The sequence below is a fragment of the Pieris brassicae genome, chromosome 10 (assembly GCF_905147105.1).
Source record: "Pieris brassicae chromosome 10, ilPieBrab1.1, whole genome shotgun sequence".
Taxonomy (NCBI): domain Eukaryota; kingdom Metazoa; phylum Arthropoda; class Insecta; order Lepidoptera; family Pieridae; genus Pieris; species Pieris brassicae.
Window position 1 is genome coordinate 9,597,623 of NC_059674.1, and position 12,439 is coordinate 9,610,061.

The 12,439-nt window shown below is 33.8% G+C and overlaps 1 protein-coding gene across 2 annotated transcripts in view; it reads left to right on the forward strand.

Annotated features, from left to right (window-relative positions):
• The window catches only part of LOC123715024, a 78,005-nt gene that overhangs the window by 63,535 nt on the left and 2,031 nt on the right, over nucleotides 1-12,439 (forward strand). For both annotated transcript variants that reach the window (XM_045669806.1, XM_045669807.1), the window contains 3 exons: nucleotides 2,705-2,835; nucleotides 9,370-9,463; nucleotides 9,805-9,959. In XM_045669806.1, coding sequence (XP_045525762.1) covers nucleotides 2,705-2,835; nucleotides 9,370-9,463; nucleotides 9,805-9,959 — 380 coding nt within the window. The remainder of the gene's footprint in view (nucleotides 1-2,704; nucleotides 2,836-9,369; nucleotides 9,464-9,804; nucleotides 9,960-12,439) is intronic.

The window sequence follows — 12,439 nt, forward strand, 5'->3', positions numbered from 1 at the left end:
TTAAACTAATCAAATATACATTATTTTCTTAACGTACATAGTAATAATATAAAGAAAATTTAAAAATAAGTCAAAAATTTGGTCCCTGTGTACCTTTAACAGTGGCAGCATTTCCTCGCTTATGGTGATACTTATTCGTTGAGCGAGGAATGCACCAGCTCTGGAGTCACAGCTACTATCTACTAGGCGCCAACCTAAATCTTTAATTAGCGCCTATGGACTTGAATCCCGAGGCCCAAGAGTCTCTACTCCAAATGGACAAAAACGTACTTGGAGCAAAGACTTAACTAATTGAGCCGCTTATTATTTTCCGCCTGGTCTGCGGCCGCCTCAGCATTTTTGCTTCTCCGAGGGAGGTGAGACGGGACCAACGTATCCACACAAGTACTATCCCATACCAAAGCCCGTCCCATCCTCCATGGGATCATCTTGCTATAGAACCAAAAAGTCGACGACGTGTGTCAGGCACCGGAGGCTGGTCATTTGCCTATTAGATTCACAAATGGTCATGAAGCAGATTCATAAATCTGAGTCCCAGGCCTAAAAAGTTTGTTGCGCCACTGGTTTGATTATTTTCTTTATCGTCTTATTATCTAGATAGTACCTGAGTCTTATCCCTATAATATAGAACATCAATATACTATTGAGAACCATTTTTTCTATATTCATTTGTAACAAAGCTCAAGGCGAAATTATTATTTGAACACGGGCTTTAGAGAAAACAACGTACTAAAGTTTAAACTAACAAGAAACTCAATAATTTTTTTTACGATCCGTAAACACATTGAAAATATTAAGAAAACAATTTAACAGTTTGTAATAACTGGAGAAGTAACGTAAATAGTTATTTTCGTCCGAAATCGATTAAAATGCTATCAAAACATGCCTAGCCCGCTATGCGCTCTTAAACGTTGATATCGCGTCCAAGTTTAAGAACACAGCGTTTTCGTAATAGACATTTATTGTATTATTATTTTGACTAAGCGACTTTCCTTAATGAATAATTTTTCAATGCTCTTTATAATTTGTTAAGAAATCGATTGTTCTTTAATAATTTAATATTACATTATTAGATATATCAAGGAAAGGAAAGAAATATTTATAAAACATATTAAATTTAAAATATAATTGAACGATTTGGCGCACTAGCCCTCACATTCGGATACCATTAAAATTGGTTGGTACGGGTTATCTATGTAAAATAAAACAAATGTAAAAAAAGATGTTCATAAAAACTTAATTATAATAACTTTAATAAAGGCACCAGGAGGATTTCTGAACTATCCTACCAAACCTTTTAACTCAAAACAATATACAATCTAGAATGTCAAATACATGCCAATCACCGTCCATCCATTTCGTTTAACATGTTTTTATTTACTTGGGTACATGCAATGCGCGTACACTCCCGCGGCGCGACTGCGAAAGGATTATGTGGGATTCGCCCATTGTTAGTTTGTGCAGATACTTGAGACACCAAATATCCTATCCGTAACAGCTACCAGGCCATTCGCTTTTAGTATTAGCTAGGAGAGATCGAGTCCAGTACAGATATGATTAGCGCGACGGTCTGCGGTTTCTTTCGAAAAAAACATTGGTTCAACCGAAAGTTAACTCTTATGACTTGTCCCGAAGCCTATACAAGCAATCATTACTGAATTCCAGCGTTCATAGTATTTAGATTTTGAGCCATAAGTCATAACATTGTTTATTGCGAATAATCCAATATTACATACATTTGGATCATGCGTTATTTTTATCGTATCACGACGTTTGACGTTGAATTTGTTTTTATAGCTTTAACATGTCTAGATATAGTTTTATACGAGTATTATTAACAGATAATATTGTTATATATAAAATATATTCATAATAAAATATAAAAATCCAGTATTTTACATATAAAATCGATTTATAAATTATACATTTTAATTCATTTCCACAATATAAAAATGAGCAGTGTTGGCCTTATGATTTGAATGTGCGACTCCCATCGGTGGGGCCGTTCCCCGGCTGGACCCGTGAAGGAAAACATCGAAACATTGGCATCTATTAAATCCGAAAGTTTGATCACCTACTTGCCTATTAGGATTAATCACCTAGGCCCAGACCTAAAAAGTAGCGCCATTGGTAAATAAAACTTATAAAGATATGATTCTAAACTTTTAAGTCTTGACTATCGTCGTTCAGTTACCTGGCTTTCAGTCTTTTGCAAATTGCACCCCGGGGAATGCTTCTTGGAACTACACAACCCGATTCCGTCATCCTCTTTCTAACTACATCTAGAACGACGCTGGAGTTTTACAATTTTGTTGTTGATATCCTCAAGTACCGCAGTAGACGATTTGGATTATAGTATGGAACTCCTTGCCCTCTTCAGTCTTTACTTAAGAGTATAACATTGGTTTAAGCGGCGGCTAAACAGGCATCTCCTACACAGAAGTAAAGAATAACAGGTGGGATTATGGCCGAACTGCTGTCCAGTTCTGTATAAAAGAAGTACCCAAATATGAACAATTTTGTAAAGATTTCGTAATCATTTATTTCTTAATAGAATTCTTCTTCAATCATATATATATATATATATATATATATATGATTGAATAATATATATATATATATATTATTTGCAATATGGTACGTGTTTGAAAATCCTAAAGCCTTATATTATAATCAAACTAACAAACGCGTATTGTGGTTTCAGGTAATGGACGAACGCACGCGCTCACCGTCTGAGCGTAATGGTAGAAGACATACCAATGGCTCACCAAGGGCTGACTCTGCTTCGGAAGTTTACGTCACCAGCGCTGCTTACAGACCACCTTCGGAGATCAGGTAAGGCACAGTGTTTTTGCAATGCATGACAAACATTTGTCTCTAACATCTTTCCGCATATCTTCTTCTCTATCTTCCTTTTAATCTCTACTGTACAAGCATTATCTGTCCACATCATATCCTTAACTTTGGCACTATCTAAACCGTGTCAATAAATTTTAAATATAACTAATGTTCCGTTTAAAACACCTATATATATATATATAGAAAACATTTTGCAAAGATTAATTTTAAATATTAAGTAAATTGAAACTCGATTCTGTCCCCTGAAAGCGGACAATGAATGCAGTATTTTGACTTACTCATCAGAACATTAAATAGCTTCTATTCCCAGTAAGGTTTAGTATAATTATCTGTATCACCAAACGTATCTGCACCATACACTATTGTATTTATGCAAATAAAATATTCTGAGAACGAAACTAGATTCTCATTGTAATAAAATTGTCGACTTTGGTCTCTCTAAACCAAAGTGCATACTTTATCAGTTAAGTGAGGTTACTTGGTACCGCTAGGACTTGTATTCCTAATCCTTCGCCTAATTCAGAAAAGCGGGCCGCGAAACGTGTTCAATTACTAGATTCGTCCTCTGACAATGTAGACGGACATTTCGTGTGCGTTTTATAAGCGGGTTTCAGTCGAACAGCACTCATCCCACTATATTCTCATATCCATGAATTCAATAAACGATTCTCGCTACAGGTGCAGGTGAAACAAAACCAATTATTGTAATAAGATAAAAAAAAACAAATGACTGTAAATAATAAACAATAATATACCTGTAAACACACCGGGCAACCCTAACGTTGCGGCTGACCAACCTTTTTTCCATTATTTACACAAATTTATTAGGCATATAGTATTTGAATCAGCAAAATTAATTATACAAATTTAATTATTCAAAGAAACAGATAGAAGAATCGAGAAGTGGGATACTGTACTACAAAAGTCGCGTTCAAACCGTCCGCTTAGATTTACGTTCAGAAAACAACCGAGGTATTAAACGGCGAGATGGAAGGAAAATTACCCATAGTGCAATCGCATGCGCATGCACGCATGACTCATCCGATGTATGTTTATTGACTTCATCTCGACACATTGTATTGGAGCGACTAACGGTGATGCAGTATACATATACAACGTGGGGAAATTAGCTGAACGGGCAGACGTATTTTTGTGTCTACTAGTCGATTTTTCGTTCTTTTATTTTGGTTTATAATTTTTCGCCTCACACACTCAAATATATTTATGAAAAATCCAACATATAAAGCCTTAAACAAAAAACGAATCTCATAAATTTGTGGTTTAAGTTGGCGCCAGTAGATAGAGATAGCGATCCCGGGACTGTTATAATTGTCAATTTGTCAATTTTTAATTATTTTTACTATGTATTTGTGTCTTCCAAATACATAATATTCAGTAATTACACTGTATTTATATTTGCGTTTCACAAATTCCCAACTGCCGGTTAGAAAACTGCATTATGATGGAACCAATATCTGTTGATCGGTTTACTGAACCACTATTATTGTTGACAGGGTATTGAGTGCACAATGCGCGTGAGACTGTGTTTAGACGTAGAGCTTTCTAGGTAATTGCCTTAGGGTTAGGCCATTGAGTTTCATAACCTCATAACGATGTGGTTTCTGTTAGTTGCGCCAAGTTTCAAGGGATAAATAAACATATTTAAAAAACTTTAAAATATACGGCGTAAACGTATATATATCCTTGTATTAGAAATGCTAAATGATATATTTGTTAAAAACGCTAAATTAACGCAATAATGATTGTCTATAGTAAAACAAGTATTGATAAAACTTAAAAAAAAAATCCTCATTAATTTTATTAAACCATTAACTCGGAGCGTTGTGATAAACATACTGATGGAAAGAGACTGTAGGATATTCTAGGTTGTAGAGAAAAAAACATAATGCTGGCAGCATTGCCTTACTGGTAAAAAAGATACAACAATTCCAGTATCTTCTATAAAATATTTTGTTTTCATTCCATATTTTAGTTCCCATAAAGATTCCCAAGGCGTGACTAATTATAACTTTCTACTGTCCTTGGATGAGACCATAACTAATGCACTGGTCACCAGATTACATTAATACATTTCGGACAAAGCTTTGAAACGCCGATGATAATTTTGGTAAGGGCTGTGGGAAACGTGTTTTGGACTCTTAACAACGCCTTAATTTTAAAATTAAGTATGTAGTTTGTTTGAACCTGCTAAGCTTAGGGACTACTGGTTTGAATTGAAAAGTTATTTTTTATTAAATAGTCCATTGATCCCCCGAGATAAAAAAGGGCATTCGGCATGGTTAATGATGCCAAGACACGTTTCTCGAGAAAGTCCTAAATTTTTAACGTTCGTTAACAATTTCTCAGTATTTTTTTCCTAAAACCTATAATTTAAGCTTTTTAAGTGAACAATTACATTTTTAATATTAAAAATTATATATACATGGGGCATAATAATTTAAAAAAGCTAAAGTAGGGCATTACTGAAATATTTAAGAATGTTTAACCATATTTTACCGCATGAATATTTTAACTTTGACATGTACATTTTTGGTCCTTCCTGTTTCCTACCAAGTTGTTTACATGAATACTTTGGCATATCTATTTTTAAACCTTTCACTTTCCTAACAATGTTTTCCTTACCGTACGTGCAACTTTTAAATGTAAATTGTTCCTCATCCGGGATCCTTTTTTATTTGTAACCTAACATTAGTAAAGTTACATACCTATTTTAGTAAATAATTGGAAGCGTAAGCCAAATGTTAGCAATCATCGCAAGCCAAAATGAGTCCTTTCGTTTCCACACTCATACATTGTAATATAACATTCTTGTTTCCGAAAATGTCCAAAAAATAAACTACACTTATATTGAAGTATAAGTTAGATTAGAAGTCAAGTTAGTTTTTTGTTAATCCAGCGTCGTAATCCCACTGACTACCCCTAATTTTATCTTAGTTATATGCTCTTATAAGCTTACGTTTTAAACAATTAAAGTCAGTTGCCATCCAGCTTCAAACAACGTGTTTCATTTTACATATATCTGAACATATCTAGAATAACCGCCACCGAATTTAAATCCTGTTAAGTACATATTTATCCTAATCGTGATGTTTCAATTAAGTTTTTGTCAGCATTGCTAGCATGACGACTTATTTAAAGTGTTTGTTTGCATGACTAAGGGCTTCGGTCCTCGTTATCTTTTTGTACTCTAGAGTTTCTTAGTTCAATGAAAAATATTTGGGACGTTGACATCTGTCGAGCTTTTTCTCGTTAAAGTTGTCAGCTACAAGGTGTTGATTGTATAGAACCAAAAGTAGTTATAGTTCTTCGCTGTGTTTTTAAATAATTTTCTATAACGGATTTAAATAAAATTTATTGCATATTATATTAAAGTAATAACTTATTTTACTAAAATATCCAAACAAATTTCGTGCGTTGAATGTTATTAATTATAAACTTGATTCACAATCACACAGATGAAAAGCTTAATTATTACATTTTAATAACAAAGCTAATTAATTTTCAATAATACAAGAACTATTAATGAGCTAAGCGATGTACAATCTTAAACAAAGACTCGTTGAGCGACGGAGAGTTTAATGCCAGATCTTCTCGTCCGTTCTTCGCCATTGACTGGCCTGGCCTTTTTTTTAAACAAAATATAATCAATAAAAAACTAAATACATATACGTGAAGGCAAGTAAAGTAATGAATTCTCTCATTCAATAACTCCTACCTGGAATAATTATAGAAACATATAGAGGTTGTTATTTCATAATAAGGTTATACTTAGTATTGTCTTTTGTTAACATAGCTTTTACACACAAGAACGCACTTTTTAACCGGATTGAATCTATGCATTATTATTATAAACTAATAATTATTTACATAAATTTTAATTTTAATTTTTCCGACGTCGCGCGTGCTTTACATCGTACGTGGTCACCGGTTAAAAAGTGTTTTCTTAAGGTTATACTTATAAAAACGAGTCAATTGATGAAGTCGTATCAATAAATTTCCTAGACATAACACTACACCAAAATCTTACATGGAAGCAACACTATCGAATTGTACGCACATTAATAAATTTGTGTGCTTTGTGAGTGGCTTCAAAACACGCAGAAATTATTGCTTATCATGGCTATGCTTTTTAGTTCTGCGCTATGGTAACCTTTTATGGGGAAATTCGGTAGTTGGGAAGTTTTTATTAATCAGAATAAAAGTATTAGGGCTATATAGTTGGACCCCTTGTAAGATGTAGACCATTTTCTTGCGAACTCGGTATTTTAATAGTTCCAAGTTTATATATCCTTGAAGCAGTATTGACTGTAAAAAAGCATTCAAAACATTAAAGGAAACTTGCCTGAATACCGAGGGATCTAACACAGCGGTACCTTCATGTTGCACCACGATGTATTTAAAAAAAATGGTTCGCCTTTGCTATTAATCTATTTAATCACCTTCCTAGAAGTTATAGACAACTACCGTGTAATGCTTTCAAGGGGAAAGTTATTACATTTTAAAGACAATGTCTCTTTATAGCGTGGCCGAGTATTTTGTCAATAAGTTTGTCAACAATTATCAACCCCATCGACTGCGCGCAGCGAGTAGAGACTGCGTCTCCCCGCTCGCTGCAGCCCCCATCAAGGGCTATATGCCCGCACCCGTACCGCCCTTTATCAGCAGGGTGGGAACAAACACACCACCCGAAGGGGGCATATACCCCGAACGGGCCAAAGCTCACCCCTCTGGAGGGAGTGTTCAGCAAATACCACAGGAACAATTATCAATAACTTAACTTATTACTATGGTATTAGAACTATACTATACTATATGTATTAGAACGTGCTGCTGAGTTTCATTATCGGACGTAAAGGTAAATACAAAATACCATCCGTATCACCTCCACGTCCGTCGTTCCACAACTGAGCGTTTTATAAAACAGTTTTTGCCAGGCACCACCACTATGTGGAACCCGCTGCCCACTGAAGTATATCCGAACCAATTCGACTTAGGGTCTCTTAAGAAATGAGCGTAACAATTCTTAAAAGGCCGGCAACGCACTTGAGCCTTCTGGCAATGTGAGTGTCCATGGGCGGTATCACTTAACATCAGGTGAAGTGCCCGTTTGCTTCCTATTACATAAAGAAAGACATTCTGTTAACATTATGACAATAATTATGATATTTGCAGGCCTATTTTTATAAGCCTTATTGAGCGGAGTTTTATAATTAATCAATCTAAATGTACAATTTATTTATTTTATAAAAGTTCTTCAAACAAATTGTTTTATTCTTTTTGAAGTCCGAAAATATTCTAACAAAAAAAACGTCAAGTGATCAGCCAAAACTCGCGCCTTTTCCACAAACTAGCAAACTCTCAATATTACAATTAATAATACATCAGTTTTGACACATCACAGATAATTAACAATCTAAAAGAAATATATTTATTGCTTTACATAGACATTAAATTTTTTAATGACTTCATTTTACTTTGATAGAAAACATATAACGAAATGTATGCTAATGTTATTGACGATAACCCACTGGTATGTTAACCCACAAACATTATGTCACCCACACTAGGTCAGTAAGATTAGCACCGGCACTACCGGCGTGTTATGTAATGAATCGATTCCGTGACATCTCGATTTGGCCTTGACTCGAAACAAATCGATTCAGAATCGTGACTCGGTCGTTACATCGATATTGAATTGCATCCGACAAGTTGAACTTGATCAATTTAATCTGCAGTTTTATTTATTATGGCTCTGTTACATAGACACGATTTCGTGTGTTCGTTGAGCAATGCGATTTCAAAATCTAGGTGTAACTAAATTTAAAACAACTTTGATTTTATTCTCATTGGAGTAGAGACTCTTGGGCCGTGGGTTTCGAGTGCACGTTCATATTTAATTATTATGTGGGTTAAGAATATTGTTAATAAGTACAAACTAATTGTATACATATCTGGATATTAAATAATTTAAAACAAATAATTCATGAAAATTTGTCAAAATGCCAGAAATCAATGTGTACAACTATCAGCCTCTTTACATATTAATAAAACTTGTCTGAACCATTCGGAAGAACAAGGATTGTATAACTAATTATGACTTGTTAATGACTTCCAAATATCCTAATGGAATAATCGTACCGCTTTTATATTAACACTTTATACGTTCCCTTCTCTAGCAAATACAGGTCAATACAAATAAAAATATTGGTATGGAATACTTTTTTGTTTAGCTCAGAGTCGGTTATAGTTTTTTGTTTTTCTTTCTTCTTCTTTTTCTTTGTATGCTTGTTTTCGTTTTGTATTGTGTACTGTTAATAGTCTGTGCAAAGTGATTAATTATAGATTAATGGTTTATGTGTTAAAAATAAAAAGTTTTAACAGAAATAAGGATTCTATAACCAATATATAAGTAATTGTATTATCTGTGTGTAAAGTGTAAAGAGGCATAACAAAGATGAAAAGTTAAATTAAAAAATATATTTCTTTCAGTCGACAATCTCGTGCGCCAAGGAGTGTGTATTCATATAGAAGTGGTGTGGCGCCATCTGTCGCGTCTACACATCGCTCCAAAGTCTCCCGAAAAGTTAGTATACGTATTACGATTTGTGTTTATTTATATCGGTATAAAAATAATAGCAAGCTTTTGGGCGCTGTTAAGTTTATAAGTATTTGAACAGATTTTATACGCTATTAGGATTTATTTGGCTTTGATTCAAATCCAGAGATATATTTACACTTTCATAATTTTTTTTTATCGTAATCGTATTTTATAATAAAATTTATATTTAGTATCTCCTAAAGAGGTATAGTAGCTGTTTTATTGATGGACAATCCATTGAATGATCCAAAATTAATTATTAAGTTGGTTTAGTGTACGTAAAGTAACACAATTTTTTTTTCTAATATACATTATAAATATTTCAGGCTGGAGTAAAAGTGGACGCTATGGCCGCCCCAAACCCATTTTGTCCTAACGTAAAGGGTATGTGCTGTCTGATGCTACTTCTGAACCTGGGATTGATCCTTGTCACGCTGGGTTTTGTCATAGTACTGCAGTTCTTTGAACCATTGTTTGTTTGGTAAGTTAAATATATAAATGGTTAATAAGTACTCGTATGCAACTGTATTAGGCTCAAGTACGGCCTCATTTAGAACAGTCCTCACATCTCTGGGAATAAGCTGGTATTCGGGGGCACCCCTCTTCTCTCCAGAGGTCTTTTCGGATTATCAATTTCCAATCTTTACTGATCGGCTTGACTATCTTTCTATACGCAGACATTGCGTGTATAAACCTACAGAGAGTGTTCTGAAGAATTATTTGGGCTGATTCATGCTGCCTCAGAGGTACGACTCCAAACTGGAAAAAATTGCTTACTCTTATAAGGCCGGCATCACATCCACTAACATAGATGTCCATGTTCTGCGATAGTTGCCTTTGATGAGTTTCCGTAGATTTGTTTGTGCCCCTATCCATAAAGTATTTAGATTAAATAGTAATCCTTAAAATTAAAATCAAAGGTTTCACCGACTGAAATTTCTATGGCAATTGAATTGGCGTAAAAAGGTTAAAAATTGTTGTGTATATTAATATTTAATACACTGTTTTTTTTAAATACAATAAAAAAAAACTACAATAAAACCAAAAATGGATTAAAAATAATATAAAGTAATGTCTCGGTCCCTTAAAACTTAGGGTTTTTTATCAATTCTTAAAAGGAAGACCGCTTGCGAGCCTTCTAGCAGATAGAGTGTCCATGAGCGGCGGTATCACTTAACATCAGGTTAGCCTCGTCGTAACATAAAAAATAAAAAAATTAAGTTAGGCTAGAGCGGAGTGGGTCCAGAGGCTTAGAGAGGTTTTACGGACTGCTTTTAGGCTTTAGAACAGTGTTTTCCAGCCTCTTTTCGTGCCATGTTCTCAATATCATCGTAATATAGTTAATTTTGATATTAAAAAAAACATCAATTTTATGTTTAAGGAAGAAATTACTAGGAATTTAATTAATTTTCGATATCCATAATTTATTAACTATTTTTTATACTAAGGGACCTGCAATTATATTACATACATTTCAATTAATACGTACGTATTTATAATACATTTCACTTACCAAAAAGTAATTAAGATTGTCAAGTTATGGTACAGTGACCTGACAATAGACATTTATAACAATACGCCTGACGTTTCGCTGCAAATCATCCAAAAATGTGTTCCCACGATCGAAATGGTTTGAAAATGTAGATCGGCTATTCTTCGCTAACCGCCATGAGAGATTTTATGAACATTAAAAAACGATTTAGCATTGAGTTGTTGAATACGCGTGAGGTTTTTATGTAGTTAGAATAAAAATGTAAGTAGAAGTTTAAAAAAATGCCGGTCTGTTTTAGGTTTAAATAAATACTTAGACAATCTTATTACTGAACTAAAACTGATCGGTCTCTAACCACCACAATATATGCAGAAAGAGATGAATGAGTACTTTAATTTGAAGTTTAGTTTATATGATTAAGGGTAAATCTCTAAAAACCCACGCAAAGGCAAAGATTTTGTATATGGAGATAATGTGGATAGTAAGTAGTTTGTTATGGATTCTTGTATAATAAAACAAAATTAGCATAGCATAATCTAAAATATTAATAATAAATCATTTATTTGCCAAGATAGTGGTACAATTAGATCGATCAAATACAAATATCCGCACAGTCAGCCATATATAAAAAGGCATGCATAAAACAAGGCATATATAAAATGTCATATAAATTTTTACTATATCATATAATAGGAACATTAACGTAATGTCAAAGTTAAGTTGTTTACAATTGGTGTCAAAAGCAACCACTATACAATGACTAAAATATACTAAAGTGAATCTTATAATTAACTTAGCCATGAGGATTTTTGGTTTATTCTACCAAACCGATTTTTATGAGGTAATTACCGAATAACACAAATTTTTATTTTATTATCCTATAATTACGCCGTCACTTTCCGTGCGGCTCGATCCCTTGGCGTTGCGTATAGATGTGGGGTCTCTTTGCATCTTCTACCGCATTTACCATACCAAATGTTTCCGAACCGATTCAACTTAGGGTCTTGCAAGAAAAGAGCCCACCAATTCTTAAAAGGCCAGCGACGTGCTTGCTGGCTATGTGAGTGTTCATGCGCCTGCGCCATGCCTGCTATTACATAAAAAAAATTACAACTAATTTGAGGACATTTCCCAAAGCTAAAAAAGAAAAAAACATTTTAATTTTTAAATAACTTCATAACAAAATAAATCTAAATCCTTAATTTATATTTAAGAAGACATACCCCTCACGAAATTGTAACAAAAAAACAACATATAACACACAATTTATAACTCAAAAGCGTCCAATACACGGAGATCACTGTCCATGTCTGTCGTTTTCGTTGTCCCTAACCTATAATACAAATTCTAATAGCTTGATTCAATAACTTTAATAAGTTATTAGATAACAAGCTATTAGAATTTGTATTATAACTTGTAAAAGTAAAATCACAGCCGGTAAGCCCTTAATGCCGCTAACACCGTTAATA